General features: G+C 38.3%; 1 protein-coding gene across 1 annotated transcript in view; it reads right to left on the reverse strand.

The window, feature by feature from the left end:
* The window catches only part of PLEKHH2 (pleckstrin homology domain containing, family H (with MyTH4 domain) member 2), a 72,427-nt gene that overhangs the window by 2,959 nt on the left and 48,597 nt on the right, over positions 1 to 20,871 (reverse strand). Inside the window, exons 17-27 of the mRNA XM_004686247.2 lie at positions 20,322 to 20,501; positions 19,802 to 19,910; positions 18,581 to 18,693; positions 17,355 to 17,534; positions 16,733 to 16,830; positions 14,998 to 15,175; positions 13,983 to 14,138; positions 12,021 to 12,118; positions 4,679 to 4,820; positions 2,642 to 2,787; positions 1,529 to 1,658 (exon numbers count right to left, since the gene is read on the reverse strand). Coding sequence (XP_004686304.1) covers positions 1,529 to 1,658; positions 2,642 to 2,787; positions 4,679 to 4,820; positions 12,021 to 12,118; positions 13,983 to 14,138; positions 14,998 to 15,175; positions 16,733 to 16,830; positions 17,355 to 17,534; positions 18,581 to 18,693; positions 19,802 to 19,910; positions 20,322 to 20,501 — 1,530 coding nt within the window. The remainder of the gene's footprint in view (positions 1 to 1,528; positions 1,659 to 2,641; positions 2,788 to 4,678; positions 4,821 to 12,020; positions 12,119 to 13,982; positions 14,139 to 14,997; positions 15,176 to 16,732; positions 16,831 to 17,354; positions 17,535 to 18,580; positions 18,694 to 19,801; positions 19,911 to 20,321; positions 20,502 to 20,871) is intronic.

Genomic DNA, 20,871 nt, shown 5'->3' on the forward strand with positions numbered 1-20,871 from the left:
AAAATATCCACTAAATTCTTTATTGCAAAAACAATGAAAATTGTATTAATAAAAACAATCCCTCACCACTAAAATCTGTCAGTGTTTCACATTCCACCACAATGTAGCTTTGTTCAAACTGATATTCTAACAAAAAAATCTAACTACTTTTAAATTTTATCAGAGAATATAAAGACTAAAGATAAGAAGTTGGGATGAATCTAATGTTATGTGTATGTATTAAGTCTTATCAGAGTCTCATGTATAAAAAGTCCTAGGTAACCATTAAACAAGGTGGTATCTCCATATTATAAAGAAAAAAAGTGAGTAAAAGTTCAGTCATGCAATATGCAAATAAAATATTATTTAATAATATTTCTATGCTAGCAAGCATAGCTCATACTATCAAAAAAGAATATTTGGTATTCCTTCCAATGCTGAAGTTAAAATTGAAATCCATTGTAAAATGTTGATTTATATTTTTAAGATACATGCTCAACTCCTTGCAAATATATTAATCTTATAGATGTTTAAGTATACCGACTTTATTACTTTTCTATTAACTTGTAGGTAGCTTCTATATACCAAGTATGTAGCTTAGTATACAGTTTTAGTTCTTAATATATAGCTTCTAATTCCAACACCAAAATAATTTCTTACCTCACAATAATGTAATCACTCACAGAATCAGAGTTAGAAAACACCTTAAATGTTACTCTTCTAGTACAAGTTGTTCATTTATGGCTGAGGAAACTTGCTCAAAGTTGGATTGTTACTTAGCCAATACTGATTAAGTGACAGTTATGTGCAAAGCATTGTGGTTAAACACCCGAGGAGGATTTTACCATCAGTGAGTGTCGACCTTCAGGGTATGTACAATTTATGGGTAAGGATAAGCCAACACTCAGGACATCACCACAGAAGACAAGATGTAGCTTAAGAGCCTCAGAGGGTACAAAGTCATGTGATTGGACAGAAAGGAAGAGGAATTCCAGAGTGGTGTTCTCTCCCTGGGGAAACCGCCGGCCACGCCAGGCAGGGCTGTCTGTCCCCTGCTGCTGCAGTGCTCTGTCCCTGTCACTCCCAGCTGCATGCACCACACAGAGGGGCTGACAGCCTGGGCAGTGCTGGCCGAGGAGCACCTGAAAATGGGGATCCAGCCCATCTGATGTATCCCCAGAGCTTAGCTCATGTCTGTAAAGCAGACTTCCTTAAATTCACACTAAATAAATGAGCAAATGGGTGCGAGTAATTTGTGAACAGATGAAAACAAGAAAGTAAAGTTGTTTTCTGTTTAAGGAAGAGGCTGAGCGTCAGGAAGGATTTAAGACAGGTGGAAGGTGAGCAGAGGGGGAGAAAGAAAAGCTGATGGCTTTTCCACTCTCTCTTTAGAGTCCCTTCATTGTTTTCTAAAATTCTTGGGAATTTCCCTAGTTTCTTTCTAAAAGCCAAATGCACTAAACACAGGGTTATTGTTTTACTTCACTGAACAAAGTTGTATCCATACACAGAGGTTTTTACTATGCATCTCCTTCCCGCTTTTTCTTACTTTTGCAAGAAACAACTTGGCACCAAAGAACGGCCACTTCCTGGCTACTGTCAAGTAAATACGCACACAGTCAGCCGCACTGTGGCCCCGAAGGGCCATCCATCTGGTTGACAGGCGCTGGCAAAGCTGCCTAGAAAGACACAAGAGTGAAAACAAGAAAACAAAACACAACAGCAAGAGCATACACAGCCGGTCATCCTCCCAAGATGAAGCGCTCCTTGAGCCAACTCTGGCCCAGCTGGGGAACAGGCGTAGCCCGCATTTCACAACTGTCTCCTCTTGTCCTTTCTGTATCATTTCTTTCACCAACTAACACTACTCATGCTCTCAGCATGACCTAGGTTCCCCAGATAAAATTTTAATCTTATAAGCTAACATCAAATCTTACTGTAAATTAGTTTGAAAGGTAACTTCAATGGGAATACCTTTTTAAGGAAAAGTGTGAGACCAAAGAATGAATCTCTAATGGTTGAATTTTAGATACCCCCTAACCCCTGTGTCCCCAACCCCACCATGTCTTGGAGAAATGTTGAATTGTGGGGGAAACTTAAAAAAATCATAGAGGCATCTATTGATTCTACATCAACAAAAACTGATCTGCAATGTTTCTATGTTGGAAAAACTTATGCTTTTTATTATATTTATAACTTCTCTTGACATGCTCTTTAAAATCAAAATCAAGAAAAACTAACCAAATAAGTTGAATTTAACTAAAAACTCTATACTTTAAAATACTGTGTAAAAAGATAGTTTGCCTTATTTCAATTTACTTATAATGTAATAGAAAAATTTGGTGAACATTTCATACTTAATATATTACTGCATAAATCTTAAAATATTTATTAGCAGAATTATTTTGCACAAGCACAGATGAGTAGAAAGTAGATATTCTAAATTAATATAAAATTTTTAATTAGAATTTTGATTTAGATTCTAAGGTCTCTAGGCACATTTAAAATAAAAAGATATATAATCTGGGATTTAACAACATTTAAAAAATCCTGAGAAACTGTCATGTATAATTTTTTCATCTTTATGGGTTGAACAGAAAAATGTGAAGGAAAAACTAGTGGGACTCTACATATCTTTAAAGAATTACAAATGGCTCCTTACCTTAACTGTTCTTCAGAAGAGTCATCTCTGTATCTTTTAGGATAAAATTTCTCTATGACTTGTTTTAGAGTTTGGTTTGCTTTGCACTGATTAGTAACATGTCCTGCTGGAGTTGAAAAAGGTCTTTCAAAATCTCCAATCTCCACCTAATAGAAAATCCAAAACAGAGAATACAAGTGATATTGGAAAGCATTTTTAAAAAGAAATATCAATTTTATTCTTTTTTATATATTATCACATAGAATATATAAGTCTATTTGTCATGGTTGTGAGATTAGGGGCATGATACCCATATATGAGTGCTATTGTTAAAATCTAAATTCCATTGGAATTCTAATTTTGAAAAAAATATATAATTTGAACATATCAGCTCATTTCAACATTAACTACTCTAGACTAATACCACCATCTAATAGTACTTGCTAAAGACCACTACTCTACTGTGCCTGCAACAGCACAGGATAATTTTTCATTTTTAAGGTACTATTTTAATTGATAATAACAAGAAGAAGAAGTTAGAAATAAAAGAAACATAGTTACAGAGCTATGAGAAATCTCAAAAAAAAAAAGTATTACTTAGACTTTCTAAGGGTTTCTACTAAGTATAATGGAGCAAGAACCACTATTTGTTTTCTTGTTTGGTTTTTGTCATAAATGATTCGGCATTTCATCCCCTCATTTTATTGTTTTGAAATTTCTGGGAACAGCATTCCCTTACCCCAATGAAGATGCTCAAACTTTATTCAGTATTCCTTATTAAAGGTTACATCTTTTACCCACCCGTTCATTTAACTACCCACCCCTCACCTCTCTAGTGACTCACTCACCCATTCATTCATCAAACCAATACTAAACCCTGCATGTCAGGCAGTGCTAAGTGATGTTAGGAAGAAAAGCCTTGAACATAGTTCCTGACCTCAAAGGGTTTAGGGGAAAGGGGAGTATAAACAAATATTTGTTATAAACTATGCTATGTGCCTTCTACAGGGCACCAAAGAGGGCTCAAGAAAAAAGTATAAATTGCAAAAAAAGAAAAAAATAATATATGATAATCACGGGAATAGAAGCTCAATAAATGGAGAGAATGAACAGAACATCCTGGAATGGTGACAGAGCAAGAAGCCTGAAAACCCTGGAAATCTAAGCCTTTGTCCAGATGATATGTCACACAGTTACCTGAATATTTTTCCCTTAGTTAGCTGAGCAAAGATTCACCTGTGGTAGAGACTCTGTGTTCCCTTGGGACCATTTTCTCCTAAGTAAAAAAACTCTTAAATATGAGCTTGCCCCGCTAAGCCTATACATCCCAGCCCTCCTGTGGACTGGCAAAGCCAAATGAGTCAGTTTTGACTGAGATTTGCATGGAAATTTTCTATGTAATGTTTGGGAAGTTTCTCAAATTAACCTTTCGTCTGTTTTGCTCCCTGGAGCTGGACCTCTGGCAGATCTTTGGGACGAGAGGGATAACATTTTAGGGACAGTAAAATGGAGAACAGGAAAAAAGCCCATGCTCCTAAAGATTTTGTACAGGTACCAGCATGTCTCTCTGTGTGAAAGCCAAGTACACTTCTATTTTGATGAAGTTCTTAAAAATTGGCTCTGTGTGTGTGTGTGTGTAGGTCTGCACTTAATTCTAATTGATAAAACAGGCAAATAAAAGAAAGCTTGCTAGCTTTTAAAAACTGATTCTTACTAGATTAATAAAGGATTTCAGCAGGGCATTCCTAACCCCACACTCAAGCTTCATCATTACATGCAAAGCCTAGTGGTAAACTATCAAGAAAATTAAGAAATTAAGCTCCTTTTGTGGCATGTTTCATTTTATATCATTGCAACTGTCAGCAATTTGGACTCAAACTATAATTATAATGCCTACAATTTTTAAAGTGTTAATCACAGCAAAATCAATTTAATGAATTACCAAAGGTATATATTGTTTCACTACATTCAATTCAGTTTAGAAATTACTATTTTATTTTTACAAAATAATACTTTACAAATTCTACAAAATATTATTTTACAAAGCATAGAAAATACCTGAGCTAAAAGTGCTGCCATTTCTAATGCCAGGTCCTTGTTCAGAGGAAAAAGCCCATTTATGATTTGATCATTTGTCTGATACATTAACAGCAACTTTTCTCTATCAGTCTCCCCACGAGCTTGCACTGAGAAATAGAGTCTGTAAACAAAAGAGGAAAATTTTCATGAAATGACATTCTTACAAAGGAAGATGGTGAAGGTTGCTAATATGGGTTGCTAATATGGGTTGTTCTAACACTACTCTCTAACTGATACAAACTTAGACCATTATGTTAGTGACCTCTTTTTTCCTGATCTGTATAGTATTTTCACCAAACTGAGGGAAAACTGCTTTGACATTGAGGTTAGAAATTCTTCTATGTTATTTTTTTATGCCCTGAAATACCAAATTCTTAGGTGTAACTGAGGAAGCACGTAAGACACTAAAGGAAATGAAATATGCTCTCTTGTGTAACTGACACTGATTTCCATGGGCTGAACAAAACCTAATTTTCAAAACACTCATGTTCTTTCCTAAATACTGTTGTCACACCAGAGAACGGAAATGAAGGTTTCAATTGAACATTGACATCAAACTGGTGGGGGTATGGCATAGTCTTCTCTGGGAATCCTGCATTGGAAGAGGGATGACTCTACACCCTTAAATCATACAGTGTTGTAAGCCTGCATTACCACAATAAAAAAAAATGTAAAAATTAACAATAAAAATAAATTACTTAGGCCCTCCCTAGTGGCGCAATGGGTTAAAGCTCAGCAATGTGAAGCTACAGGCAGCCACTGCAGCACCAGTTTGGACCCCAGCCAGGGGGTGACCCACATGTCACAGGAGACCTCTCCTGACCCACTCTCTGCTCCCCTTGGCAGTGTACTTCGTCAATCTGCCTGTTCTGCTCCCCTCTCTGTGTCTGGTGAATCCTCTCGCCCCTGCACCTTTGGCCTGTACCCCAGTTCTCTATGCATAAATAATTTAAATAAATAAATTAATTAATGTCTTGACTCTCTTGTGCCACATTTAGATAAGCAGCTTTGCAAGCTCCAAACTAATGTGTGTTATTATTACTAGCTTTTGAAATATGACAAGGTTTTTGTTTGCCTATGAGGTCTTCTTCAAAGTGGTGAGCCTCTTTATTTATTATTCATCTTGCTGTTTCTCTCTAAGAGAGACTTTGAAGCTCCAACTTCAGGCTGCAGCTCAGGAAAGGGTGCTGTGACTGCTGTAAATGGCTGTGGTAGTTGTGTGTGGGGGGGAAGGCACCTCTTGACATACCCAAATACCTTCATGGCAACACAATGGCAGGTAAAGATTTTGGATCTAGCCTTTGCTAGATATAGCTGTTGGATCCAATCAGCAATAACTAGATTTTCAACTTTTTTTACCTATACACTTGAAGGCACACTGCAGTATGCTACAGTATCTCTCCAATAACTATCTTAAATAGTAGGTCTAAGAGGCCCCAGGTCAGGATCTCAGGGAAGCATGGCGGTTGTGCTTTGTAAAGCCTCTCCTCCTCATGATCCTGAAAATTCTTTCTGCTCATCTCAGCTTAAAATTCACACATCTGGTCAGTCACGCAGAGTGATTTCCTGAAAAATAAATCCTAAACCCCATTTTACCTGTGACTGCCTGATGACCATTTGTTAACTGGTAGAATATGGCTGGGCAATAGAAATAGTTAACATTTGGGCCCTCCCTGGTGATGCAGCGGGAGCAATGCAAGTTAAGTGCAGCAATACAAGCAAGCAGCAGCTTCAGGGCCAGTTGGATTTCCAGCCTGCCCCAGAGGTGACCCACATGGCTTGTCAGACCTCTCCTGACCAGCCCGCTGCTCACTGCAGCAGTGTACTTCCTCGATATGTCTGTTCTGCTCCCCACTCTGTCTCTGGTGCATCCTTGTATGCACAAATAAATAAATCTTAAAAAAAAAACAGATTTATGCACAAAAAAAGAGATTTATTTATGCACACAAAACTGGGGTACAGGCCAGAGGTGCAGCGGGGTGAGAGGATGCACCAGAGACAGAGTGGGGAGCAGAACAGGCAGATGGAGGAAGTACACTGCTGAGGGGAGCAGCGGGTGGGTCAGGTCTGCCATGCCACAAAATAAAAATCTTTAAAAAAAAGAGAAATAGACGACATTCAAAATGAAATAAGCAAAGTGATATAAAACAAAGAGAATAAAGTTGAAAACGGAAACCCTCCCTTTGGGCATGCTAACATTTTTTGTATATAGCTTATTTTCTTTACTCGCAGTTAAGATTTACATCTCATTTATCACTGTAACCCACCAACAGTTAGCGAAGTGTTACCACTAGACGGTTCTCACTGAAAGTTAGAACTGGGGATACTACAGCAAGACAAGCGAGAGTGCATTTTTTGTCATTTCTGGGAAGGTAAAAGGAAGCACTATGAGCACAAAAGGGAAAAAGCACCCAGACACGCTGACATGAGTATAATATGCAGGAATCTTTGGCTCAGGCCCTCATGAAACAGTTTGGGTCCCAGTAACTACAAAGAGAGTCGGAGCGAATGTGGAGAGGAAGGAAGGGGTCAGAAACATGACCAGGAAGTCAGAAACACAAACCTGTGGAGCCTGAACAGGAAAGGGCAGGGAACTGACCCGAGTCTCTCACCACGTAACCAGCTTCCAGTGGCCTCTAACCCCAAGGAGGACTGAAGCCAAGAAAGTAGCTCTGTCAAGCAGGCAGGGTTTCAGGCTAGAAAGAGCACCAAGGGGCCTGAACACTGCTAAAACTGCAACTGTGATTCCCTGAGAGGTAGAAAAATTCTTCATCTTTGAGTCTCTAAGGCTTCCAGAAGGACTGACGCTGGCAGACACGGAACAGATGTTTACTGCCCGAATGATAAATAGATGATAGTGAGAATTGCAAAATACAGGAATTTGCCCCAAAACTCAGAAGGATTTCTTTCCACTGTCTTAGAAAGAACTGAGGTACAGGCCAGAGGTATGGGGGTGATGGTGAGAGAATTCACTGGAGATAGAGTGGGGAGCAGAACAGGCAGATGCACTGTAACACTCTGCAGAGGGGAGCAGCAGGCAGGTCAGGAGACGTCTGCTGCACCATGTGGGTCAGCTCCAGGGCCGGGAATCGAACTTGTGAGGCAGTGACCACAGAGCTATAATTTACAGTGCTGCATTTTAACTCCTTGAGTCACCAGGGAGGGCCATGCTACTACTATATTAGAATTCTCTAAAGGTCGTTAGGATCACAAGAGTGTGTTCATTCTTTTTCTTCTTCTTTTTTTTTTTTTTTAGTGTGAACACAGCTGGAAGCTATGGGATAGACAAGATGACCCTTCAATATGTTTTTGGGCCTAGAAGCCAAAGAATATCGACGTTCAGGTGGGCAGAGATGGCAGTGTTAAACTATGCTTCAGAAAATAGTATCAACAATTGCACAGAATCTTTTCTTTCAAAGAGAGTAGGAGGAAGAGCTGTTCTCTTCAAGGATCCTTGCCAGTTTTGTTTTGTTACAACATGTCTTCACTGATGCAGTTTCAAATACACAGTAAGAAAGCAAATTAAATAAGCAGCTTAAATATGAATGGAACTTAAGAGTTACTTTCCAAAGGCTGTCCATGAGAACAAGTTCAAAACTTAATAATTACATCTTTAACCCCTAACTAAAAATTCCTTTAGTTACTAGCAATAAATAAAAGTTCCATGATAAAGAGAGCTGGTATTTCAGTTTTGCTTATTAGTTTGTTTGAAAGATGAAGAATCAAATTCCTGGCTGTGTGATTGTGACCCATCACAGCCAGTGAATTCCCCTCCAACTGTGTTTCGAAATTAGAGCTCACTGTCTACACTAATTGTACATAGATGCAAAGCAACACCATATTTGGAAATACACTGCTTTCTCAGAGTTAGGGCTAGCCAGCCATTTTAGACTTCTGTTAAAAATCAGACTTTTTGAGTGGATGACTGGATTAAAAAGATGTGTACATATACACATCAACCAAAAAAATTGAACACGTGCCTTTTGAAGCAACATGGATGGAGCTGGAAAAGATCATGCTTAGTGAAATAAGCCAGAAAGAAAAGGAAAAATACCGGATGGTTTCACTCATAGCAGGAGTATAACAGACCAGGCGAGAAAATAATAATAATAATGATGAACAGCTATATACCAGAGACATTTTACGGGGGTGGAGTGGGGAATGGGATCAAAAACAGTGGGGGGAGGGAAGTGTGCTGGACTATGGTGATGGCACATGGGTGACTTGGTGATGGGAAACTCACGGGGATTACAATTGAAATGAAAAAAAAAAATGTACAAAATGATGTAAAAATAAACCATTACATTGTATAAAAAATCAGACTTTTTGGTCGAGTTACATTGTTTCCTCATATGTCAAAAGATTTTTTTCATGAGGCCTTTTCTAAACCAGGCCATCACTATTGTGAGTGATGCACACCCCTCTCCTTTTATGGGCATTTATTACACTTGTAGCATTCTTATCTGTGCTTTCACATAACCTTCCTTGATTTCATTCACCTTTAATCTGGTTTTAACTATAGCCCTGGCAGTCAGAATGAATATGCATTAATCATTCATTAGGTGGGCATGATTAGTAATATTCTTAAACATGTAATTCCATATAATTCCAACAAAACCAGTGAGAATGTCTCAAACTATTCAAAATAAAGATACATGACAGGTCAGGTCAAGGACCCAGCTCTTCCTCACAGGTAGGAGTATAACAGACGAGGCAGTGAAAATCTCTAGCGCAGGGGGCCTCCCTGGTGACACAGGAGTTAAGTCACAGTACTATGAAGCAATCCACAGCCACTGGAGAATGAGTTTGATCCCCGGCCAAGGAGCTGACCCCCATGACACAGCAGACCTCTTCTGTCTTGCCCAGTGCTCCCCTCAGCAGTGTATTTCATTGGATCTACCTGTTCTGCTCCCCACTCTGTCTCTAGTGGGTCTTCTCACCCCCTACCTGGCCTATCCCCCAGCTCTTGTATGTATAAAAAAAAGAAAAGAAAAGAAAATCTCGGGCCCTCCCTGGTGGTGCAACGGGTTAAAGCACAGAACTAAGAAGCTAAAGCCACTTCAGCATGAGTTCAATCCCCGCCCCATAGGTGACCCACATGGCGCGGCAGACCTCTCCAGACCCGCCCACTACTCCCCTCCCCACTCTGTCTCTTATGAAGCCTATCACTGCCCCTGCACCTCTGGCCTGTAGCCCAGTTCTGTATGCATAAATAAATAAATCTTTAAAAAGAAAAAAAAATTAAGTCTTAAGCCAGAAAGAGAAAGAAAAATACCGGATGGTTTCACTCATAGCAGGAGTATAATGGACCAGGCGAGAAAATAACAAAAATAATGAACAACCATATACCAGAGACATTTTGCGGGGGTGGAGTGGGGAATGGGATCAAAAACAGGGGGGGGGGGGGGGAAGTGCACAGGATTATGGTGATGGCACACGGGTGACTTTGTGATGGGAAACCCGTGTGGATTACAATTGAGATGGAAAAAAAAATAAACTTATAAAAAGAAAAAAAGAAAAAAAAGTAAGTCTCTAGGTCAGTGTTCCTCAAACTTAGCATGCTCAAGGATCACCTGAGAACTGTTAAGAGATAAGACTTTTGGGTCTCACCCCCAAGATTCTGACTCAGTAAGTCTGAAGTGGAGTGTAATGATTTGCATTTTTAACACGCTTTTTAGTAGTATGGAGGCTGCTGATCCAGGATTCAGACTTTCAGAATTATTGTTTCAACCATCAAAGAACTAAAACAAACTAATCCAGAAGGGCCAAGTCTTCCTCACTAGTTTGTCTATTCCAAAAAATCAGACGCTGTGTTTGTGTCTGTGTTTATTATCACTTTAGTCAGAGCATCCAGATACATGCCTAGTTTATAACTGAAGCAAAGAAGAAAGAGAAACAAAATGAAAGAACAAGAATGAATCCATCTCGTTCTTTAAAAGAAAATAATTGGATAAACACAAATCTTCTTAGCATGGCTCTGGAGTTCATTTAGTCTTTATGTGTGGCAGTTTAGATTATTGTGTGCCCCAACTATTCTGTGTCTTTGCCTTGATTACTCTTTGCTCTGACTGTTCTGTGCTTCTCAGGTGCAGAAACAGGGAAAGTTAATAAGGCACCTCTCAGGGCAAAAGGCCTGGCCTGAGGACCTAAACATGCTGAGAGCAGCATGAACAAAAATAGGGAAGGTTTGCATTAAGAACCCTCTCAGGGCAAAAATCTTGCTATGAGCATCTATCATGCTGAAAACAGGTGTTATGGTTCAAGCAGCATAAACACTGAGACTTTCCTTGACTTTCTCCCTACTTCCCACCCTTGGCTGGGGCCAGCTGGTTACGCAGCCCACACACACTTGTGCACTCCCGGTAAGTTCACCTTCTTGCTTCTTTGATCTTATATTTTGTCTGATTCTAAATAAAAACAAGACTGCCCTTGGAGCTGGGCTGCACTTTCTTGGTGTGGTCCCTCTAGGCTTCTCACTCTTCTGGAGACGGACTCTGAGTAACCCCGCCACCACACATTGTAGTGAGACATTTATTAAAAAGGTAGTAATAGGGCCCTCCCTGGTGGCGCAGCGGGTTAAAGCACAGCACTGAGAATCTAAAGCCACTTCCGCATGAGTTCAATTCCCGCCTGCTCCGGAGGTGACCACATGGCGTGGCAGACCTCTCCTGACCCGCCCGCTGCTCCCCTCAGCAGTGTACTTCGTTGATCTGCCTGTTCTGTTCCCCACTCTGTCTGTGGTGAAGCCTCTCACCGCCCCTGAGCCTCTGACCTGTACCCCAGTTCTGTATGCACAAATAAATAAATCTTTAAAAAAAAAAAAAAAGGTAGTAATAGTGGAAAAGAAAATATCAAAAGTAAAGGATTCATCCTTGTATTGCCTGGAAAAGCAGCCCAAGGGAGTGGCATCCAGGCAGCTATGGCTTCCTTCCCCCCCCACCCCCCAATCTCTGTCCTAACGCATAGTTGGACAATGTATAAAGTATAGTCATTGATGGCATTAAGAGACTGCAGTTAGAATGAAACTTTCATGTGTCAACCGACTTCTTCCAACACAAGTAGAACTACTGTTTATAGAAAAACAAGCATAAGTATAATTTTCAAAGTATCGCATGGAATTCTGGGAGCAGGATGTGAGCATGACTGTCTGCCCATCCTATAATGGGCTTGGTAGGTCTGAAGTGGGGCATGACTGTCTGCCCATCCTATAATGGGCTTGGTAGGTCTGAAGTGGGGCCTGACGGTTGGCATCACTAACAGGATCCTGTGGAATGGAGATGCTGGTCCAGGGCTCAGACTCAAGAAATATTGCATTACACACCTGTTTTTATAAGTTAGACGAACAGTTCTCGTACCTTCCCATTTCCCAGGCTGCTGTTCTTTGGAAGCCTGTTCCCATTTAGAAATAATATCACAGATCTAGAAGGAGAATGGAAAGCAGATTTATAATATTTTACAAATCAGCATTTTTTGAACACAAGTATGTCTGTGGATTGAAAAATTCAATTAACACGATCAAACCAACTGGGCGGCTGCTTTTTAGTTTAAGCTCCTGTGCAACTCTGTTAAGGATTTTAATTATAATTCGCTCTTTGGTCCTCCTATCTTTTTGGACACACATTCACATTGGGCTGTGGCCATGGATTTTTTGATTCAAAAAGAAATCTTAATGAATTACATGAGACTGGACACAAGAAGATTCCAGGAATTTTTTTATGAGTTAGTCACTGACGAAGCAACCTGTTTCCTACCTGCAGGGTTTACAAAGATAATAATAACTGAATATATAATGAAGAAATCTGAACTAGAATCCTAGGATTCTTTGGGAAAGAACACAAATCCTTCAGGAACCAAATAAATGTTTGTTTTAAAAAACTGGTCATTTATAGAATAATAAATAAAAGTTTTCAAAGGTATGTGATAAGCAGTTATTCACTAAAGCCCCTAATATTTACTCAGTTAACTCAACCAAAAACACTAGCTTATCTTTTGACTAATTATTAACAACAGTGCTCTAGGAATGTCTGTCTCAAAAATTCACTGCTGGAATTGTTGAACTCTACAAGATATACCTGGAGCAGGGGAGAAAAAGACAGCCATTTGTCTAGATTTTTCTGTCTGCAGCAGAATAGGTGGATGCTGGTAGTGGGAGAGGAAGGAGATTTACTAACCAACACCCCTAAAGAACTTAAGTATGAACTTGACTGCTACTCTGTGGAGTCCATGGAGTACCCCCAGGCTGGTCTACAGGTGGAGCTTGGCTCTGGAAGTCAGAAGAAAGTATCATGTGTTTCATGCGGGTGTTCTAACTTACCAATCTCATCCTTCCCTTCCTCTTTCCCAATTCTTTAATGTCCAAATCACAGGAAAACTTGCATTCTGTAACAAGGTATTGATTTCCAAGCGCAATCAAAGGCCCCATCAAGTGAGGAAAGGATCCAAGCCCAGTTCTGGCTAGGGTAGAGTGGATCTCTATTTTCTCATTTGCAAAATAAATGGGCTATTTCTCTAGGGTCCTTTATGGTTCTATATTCTGTATTTCTAACTGTTGCCATCACTGGATAAAAACTTTAGTAAGATCACTTTACTAAGGCCTAAGAACAATTTTTTTTTAAATTTTAAATATGTATGTTTCTTTCCAACAGAAATGTACTTACTCATGATTTTCCTTAGGTCTGAAATCCCTTCTTTATTTTCACAGCTCCATTTCTATCCACTCTTTAAAGTCCAGTTTAGATCTTTCTTAATTTCCAATGCTAAACTTAATTTCTCCCTGTGGCATATCCACAGCACTTTTAAAACATTTATCACTTTCACCTCAACTTTAAGGTTATCAATGTAAAGCTGTTCTTCCATGAGCAAATTTTAAGCTCACTGTGAGCAGAAACTATATCTGATCCTTGCCTGAAACTATATCTGATCCTTACAGGATTCAGTCCAGCTGAATAGAACAGAATAGCCCAGCTGAACAGTTCAACAGAATTGAGTGTATGAGTAAATTGGACAGTCAATTTATTAGAACTTCCATAACTCCAGCCTGATACAGCCCATACACTAATATTTAGGGTATTACTGCTATATAAATTCTTGTCCTTAATTATTGAGTATTTAAGCATACAGATTGAGAGTAAGAATTCTATTGCTACAGCAAAGTTATGTATTATTTTTTGTGTAGGTTAGACTGCGTGTGTCTCCTGAACATGCCTAAACTTTCCACACATACTGAAGAGCTGCTTCCTTGCTGTTTTTTGAATCTTATCTCCTTCAAAAGACCAGGTTTTACCTTGATGTTGCCTTGAAGACAGTGCTCTAAGTCTCTGCCCGAAGGATCATCTGTAAACAATGCAAACCCAGAATGTGCTGGCTTCCTCATTCCTGTATCCTGGTTCAATGTATTCAAAAATTCTTCTACTGTGGTAGATGCATCAAATCCAACTACCTACACAGAAAGAATAATGTTGTTCTCTTAATGAAAAAGTATGTGCAAGTGAAATTTACATTTAAGGGGCCAACTTGATGTGTCATTAATGAGAACATATTTATGTCTCTGTTTTACTTTTGTTTTTCCAAAGCTCCACTGAAGAAAATTAATGTCATTTTAGTCATTACTTGCCATAAGAATTCAGAAATCTTAAATTCAACACATATGAATTCAAAATAGAAAGATCATTTGAAAGCTAAAAACATCTTGCAGTGATATTATTCCTGGTGATTAAAAGCAAACCAAGAACTCTAATACAATATGTAATTTTAAGCAAATGGAGGAAAATAAGAAATGCATTTAAATGAATAATGTTTGTTTCTTTAATATGCAGTAAGTATCTGAATTCTGTGATAAAAGGCTGATGTCTGCAAAGACTTGATTACTAGTTATGGCACATACTAGTATGTTGAGGCAAATGTCTAGATCTAAGAAGTTTTTCCAGATAATTCCTGAGATTTGGAGACTTTAAAGACAATAAACTTGTACAACATGCATTGATAATAAGTATTTCCTCATCTAGCAGATACACTTCTCGACCAAAGTATTTTTGTTTTTCTCTGTCATAATTATAATGGTAGTATAATTCCATTCTTACGTTGTTTGAGTCAACATGGACTTGATTTTCAGGTGAATCCTCTTTAGCAAAACTTTCCCACCCAGACATCTGAGAGAAAATCTAGTATATTTGCATGTTTATCACTACCAGCTGCTGAAAAAGGGAGGTAGACAATCCAATTCCCTCTTCTGCAGAGGCTGCAGACACATAGAATTCTACACTACGTGTATTTTCATCATGATAGAAAGTCTAACCCACCTGGTATATCCCATTCATGAAGTGCACAGGGATACTGAAGGGCAAAGAATGATGATAAGGGTTTCGTAGAAGGGTTGAAAGAATTTCCATTCTGGAAGGTCTCGCTTCCCGATCTCCATTTTGCTGCGTTCTTTCTACACATCGCTGGCAGTAAATGGCATATTTTCCAAATTCTGTCCTATAATACAAGATTTAAGGTAAAGCCTAGTAATACCGTAATTAAGTCAATCTAACATATATATGCAAACATTAAGAAAGCTTTGCTTGGTGTTTATTATTACAATGGATTATGCTAATTTTGACCATTATTTTTCTTTTCCAAAGTAATATTAAGCCCCTGTAATTCTGTATACTTTTGCCAGTGAATGTATCAAACTTCCCCACAAAGCATCCCTTATCTTTATTGTGCTATTACAATCACAAAATGAATTTAAAATGACCAGTCATCATAATGCCAATATATAGTGATTATATCAACAAATGTAAAGAAAATAATTTTATCAACGATATTACAGGATAATGTAAGAAACGCATGATGTAGAATGTCATATTTTGAAGGACATGGAGTTTAATGTTTGATGCTAACAAGGTAAAATAGTATCTTCAAACAAAAATATACTTTTTCCTTTCCTAAATAAAGCATACATTTCCTTTTTTTTAAAGATTTATTTATTTGTGCATACAGAACTGGGGTACAGGCCAGAGGTGCAGGGGCAGTGAGAGGCTTCACCAGAGACAGAGTGGGGAGCAGAACAGGCAGACTGACGAAGTACACTGCTGAGGGGAGCAGCGCCCTGGGGGTCCCTCCCTGGCCGCGATCATACTCGTGCTGCAGCAGCTGCGATAGCTTCACAGTGCTGTACTTTAATCTATTGTGCTACCAGGAAGGGCCCTAAAGCATTCATTTCTTTAGAAATAAACATTAAACAAAGCCACTGGAATACGTAAATGTAAATCTTTGTGGATATAATTTTTATTCCATTTGTGAAAGTAGATTGATAACACCCATATGCATTTGTATTCTGGTGCCTTCTGGGCAGACACTAAAATGTCACCCTTCTCTGGAGCACTTCCTTCAGTGACTGGACTGAAATCATACCACCTTGATCACAGTCCCCCAAATGTCTGATAAACTGAAGGACAGTTTCCTACTGCTTCCAGGTTGCTTTTCTTTGTGTTTGTTTGTTTTAGTCCCAGAATCTATTTAAGCAAGCTAACATGAACATCTTAGACAAAATGATCCTGATAATTCTTGGCTGGCTGCTGAGTCCCATTGTCAGAAAGCCATTCTGACAGTTGAATTTTAAATGTCTTTCAAAGGAGTAAGAAGTCTGAAGTAATTCAAATACACATAATTATAAAAGAAAGGAAGACCACATAAAAGGACTCAAAGCGGAGAAAAATAGTAATAGAGAAAACTAAGGAAACAAAATAGTTGCTCCTATTGAATGAACACCCACTAATGCTAAGTCATTCATACTTGAAATGTGCATAGACTTTTCACTTAAAAATATTCTTTGTCAGTTCTTCAAGCTTTCAATGCAGTTTTCTATACGAAATTTAACATAACAAAGGAAATATTTTCCAAGCTCCATATTAATGATAACCAAAACTTTCCTGTACACTATTCATCTCACACATTCTTCACAAATGTAACTGGCAGAATACTAAATTCTTATGATTTACTGTAGACTTTCAGATGTCACATGAACAGTTCAGCTAGTTTTCTGCACACCTGGAATCCGCATTCCTCTTTAGGTGAAGTCTGAGGAGCCACAGGAAAGGATGATGGGGCAGGAAGAGCCCAACACAGAGTGCCAAGAGCTGCCAGCCCTGGGCAAAGAGAAGCACCATAGTTATACACTGCACAGCACTGGCGATCCAGGTCAGAGGGGTGATTAACAGAGGTTGATAGTAAAGGGTGATGAGAGTCTTTCTTAAAAACCCCATTATGTTTTTACCTCTTCCACATATACATTATCTGCTTAAAGCACTAATACTACATAAAACATCAAAGTGCCATGCGAGGTCAGGCCCATACTCCCTCCAGTTGTGTAGACTATTATCTACCACTGACATGGCAGATGTGATGGTCATTTTTCACATCACACTTAAAGATTAGGGGTGCTGTTCTGTTTTTGTTCACTTATGTGTTTATATGAAACAACTATAACTTTAACCAACTGTTACATTAAAAAGGAGCAAGCGGGGAAAGCACTGACCCTGCCCGAGGAACGTACAGTCACTATCACTTTTCCCATTTTTTGTTTTTTCTAAAAGTTTATACTGAATGTGTCATTCTTACAATCAAGCAAATAACATCACTTTAAATTGCATGTATATGTATTAATACATACCTGTAATGGTCCTGGTTGATTCTGTGGCTGTCTCCGTCTGGTCTGTTTAATGAGTTGACAGCAAATTTCATTCTGCAGTTCAGGATGCATCAGACAGACTTGCAAAGCACTCTGGGCCAGAGATATGTGGTAATCAATGGCTGGTGAGTCAACTGCTGCATTTATAAAAAGCTGGCAGGTCTGAATTAAACACAAAACAATTTATATACTCAAGGCAATAAATGATTAGATTTATTCTGCATGAATTATAGTATCTTCTTAGCAATAGTTTTTGTCTAAAAGGATGGAAAAAATGTATTATGGTAACATGAATCCAAAGAAATCTGGACTGGCTACATTAACATCAAACAAAATAGATTTCAGAGCAAGGAATTGTCAGAGATCAAAAAGGGTCACTTAAACATGACAAAGAGGTCAGTTCTTCCGGAGGACATAACAACCCTAAATGCTAATGCACTTAATAACACAGCTTCAACTCTTCAACATGGGCCTCAGGGTTGTCCTGTGGACTTGTCTTCACAGCACGGGAAACAAAAAAAGTAAACAGATGGGACTAAATCAAGCTAAATAACTGACAAGAACACAATATTGTCTGTGTGGTGACAACTGTGGAGCTGGGTGTAATATTCTCTCTGCTTTAAATATATTCGAAATATTCCAAAACAAAAAGCATGCCTTGGAAATTGAAACAGCATTAAAATCATCTGCACGTATGTAGGTGAATGCTGGTAAGTTCTCTGTTGAGCTTTCACGCGCCAGTGAAACAGAGTATCTGGCCGGTTCTGTTCTATTGGAGAGCTGATCGCTTCATCCAGACTTTTAAATATATCTGCAAAGGGTCTTTCTTTGCTTTGGGTGCTTGCATATTATTGTCTACAGGGAGATTTCTGAGATTTTTCTAAAATGTTCCATTATGGTGATTTTAAAATGTGAGTAAAAACAGAGCAACACAGTGATCACTCATCTACCTCACTCTCCAAGGAAAAAGGGGGAAAATAAAAAACCCCAAAATTGAAAAGGGAAAGGGAAAGGAATCCTTTCCTAAAAAGGGCCCAAAAACCCAAAACAATCAAAAGTCAAAACAAAGTAAGTTTATCTAATTTTATTTCAGTAGACCTTAATAATTCATCATCATCCCATTTTGAACTTTCTAGAGTGAAATTCTGAAACCTAAAATATTTTTAGTTATATTTGTAAACAATATAAAATTCCACATAAAATTTTACCTTAAATAATTTAATAGCTTCTGTCTGCAGAGCTTCAGAAGGTAGTGTTGTCAGAGGAGAAGTGATTCCTTCTTTGCTGTGACACAAAGTTGGGTGTCTCCATATCTGAGAGGCTAAAAACAGAATGAAATATGAAGAGAAAATGAAAAGAACCACTTCAGTTTGCCTTACCATTAAATTAACCTTTTAGAAATTTGCTTGTCTTGGCAAACATTTTTGCTTGTTTTGACTCACACTTTTAAGTCCCAAGTTCACAAAAAAGCTTTGTGACATTATTTAATTTTTGTTCCTGAAAGTACAGGATTCTCATGTTTCCCTTTTGGATAAATTGAAACTAGAAGAGTTTGGTCTTAATTGTTCAGACTGAAACAAGTCTACTGAGCACCATCACGTTGCTTCAATGTATTAAACACTGATGGTTTAAGTAGGGAGAGGATTATAAGTAGGGAGGTATGTGAGGATGAGCTGGAGAAAAAGAGAGAGATGAGACGCCAAAGTAGGAGGAGATAAGATAGAAAGATAAGGAGAAACTTGATGTTATGCCTAAATTCAACATTTATTAAATTCTTAATCTGTGGTTAAGACCAAAATCAAGCTAATAGGCCCATGCCCTGCCCTTCACCTGAGCCACTGACCGTCTTCTGGCTCCTGGATGTTTGTAAAAAAAAAAAAGAAAAGGAAAGAAAAGAAAAGAAAATTCTTATTCTGCAAAAAAAAAAGAAAGGTGATCTTTATAGTTATCTTTATAGTTATGTAATCTAAACTGTCAAAGGGGAAAGCTTTGTTAGAAAATAAATGATGTCAGTGCAAAGCAACAAATGTTGTTATGTGAAATAAGCAGCAGATGCATTGGGAGACAATTTTAACATCTATTACTTCTTATATGCCAGATGTAAGATGTGGTGGGCAGACTGGGGGCGTCTAAGGTAGGCAGGATTTCATCATTTTATGGGGAACATGAAGATGGACAGAAGAGCATTTTAGGCAGAGGAAATCATTTGAGCAAAGGCAGATGGTAATACAGGACAGTGCATATGGGGGACAGATGGTGTCTCTGGAGCCCAAGGATTACAGTGAGAATCCTGGCCCACAACAAGCAAAGCCAATGAAAAGGTGAGTACATTGCAGGGAAACAGGGACCATAAAAATGGAACTACCATTAAAATAAAGGGGTTTGGATCCTTTCTATATGCCATCAAACTTTATATGCTATAAACTTACAAGGTTCCCCTTCAATATTCAGCAGTTTGCTCACAAGTTGTTCAAATTCAGATCCAACATTTACATTGTTACTTCCAGCAGCAACTGTTAGATGATAGAGCCAAGTGTCCTTAAAATCAAAACATATTAACAAAGATGTTAAGCAAGATATTGCTTTTGATGACTTAAGGGGAGAAAAACAAACTATTTGTATAAACGGTAGAAAACTTTGAAAAAAAAAAAACCCTTAATTTTGTCAAAGACAAGTCAAAAATTATAGATTCACCCCAAAATATCCAGTCTGAAAGACCCACACTTTGAACATAGATTTCTTTATCCTCCACCTTCATGCACTAATTTCAGGCTTGAGGCCTGAATTGGGTTTTAAAAAAATGACATAAGGCTTTCCCCAGGGATATAAGGAGTCTCTGGAAAAACAGCTGAATGTCTCTGGCCAAGTCCCTCATTTCCATAAAACTGATTTGAAAATTATTGCTATGTAATATTATCAGTCTAAATCATTCTAAATCAACTTAAGTACCTTTTCATGCTTGGATCCAATTAGCAGGTAAGTTGGACCTTGGTCTGTGGGGTGGATCACGATGGTATAATGTGTGGACAGGAGACTTCGCCCACTGGCTTCATAATCTTCATCTGAATCACAGGACCTGTCAACCTCATCAACTTTAGCCTCCCAGAGTTTGATCTGACCTAAAGGAAACTAAAGCAAGTGTTAGGAATTGTGAGGAAGGTACTTTGTAAATCTTTTCCTACCAAACCATTTCAGTCCTCTTCATTCTTATATAAAAGTGTACTTTATACACTTTTTGTATACTTTATAAAGTATAGTATAGTATAATATACTTTATAAAGTATAATTTTTAAAAATTTATACTATATATAAAGTATAGTATACTTTATAAAGTAAAAATTTAAAAAAGTGATTGTCCAAAAGCAATCAGATTATCTACATTGTTAGGAACTAGGAGCCTCAACACAAACTCCCAATTATACTGTAAAAGGAAAATTGCAAGTACACCATTTATATGCCACACTGTGGAAAAAAAACATGAAGCTATACCTGGTCCAGC

Source organism: Condylura cristata, unplaced genomic scaffold, assembly GCF_000260355.1.
Source record: "Condylura cristata isolate star-nosed mole 26May11 unplaced genomic scaffold, ConCri1.0 scaffold00020, whole genome shotgun sequence".
Lineage (NCBI taxonomy): Eukaryota > Metazoa > Chordata > Mammalia > Eulipotyphla > Talpidae > Condylura > Condylura cristata.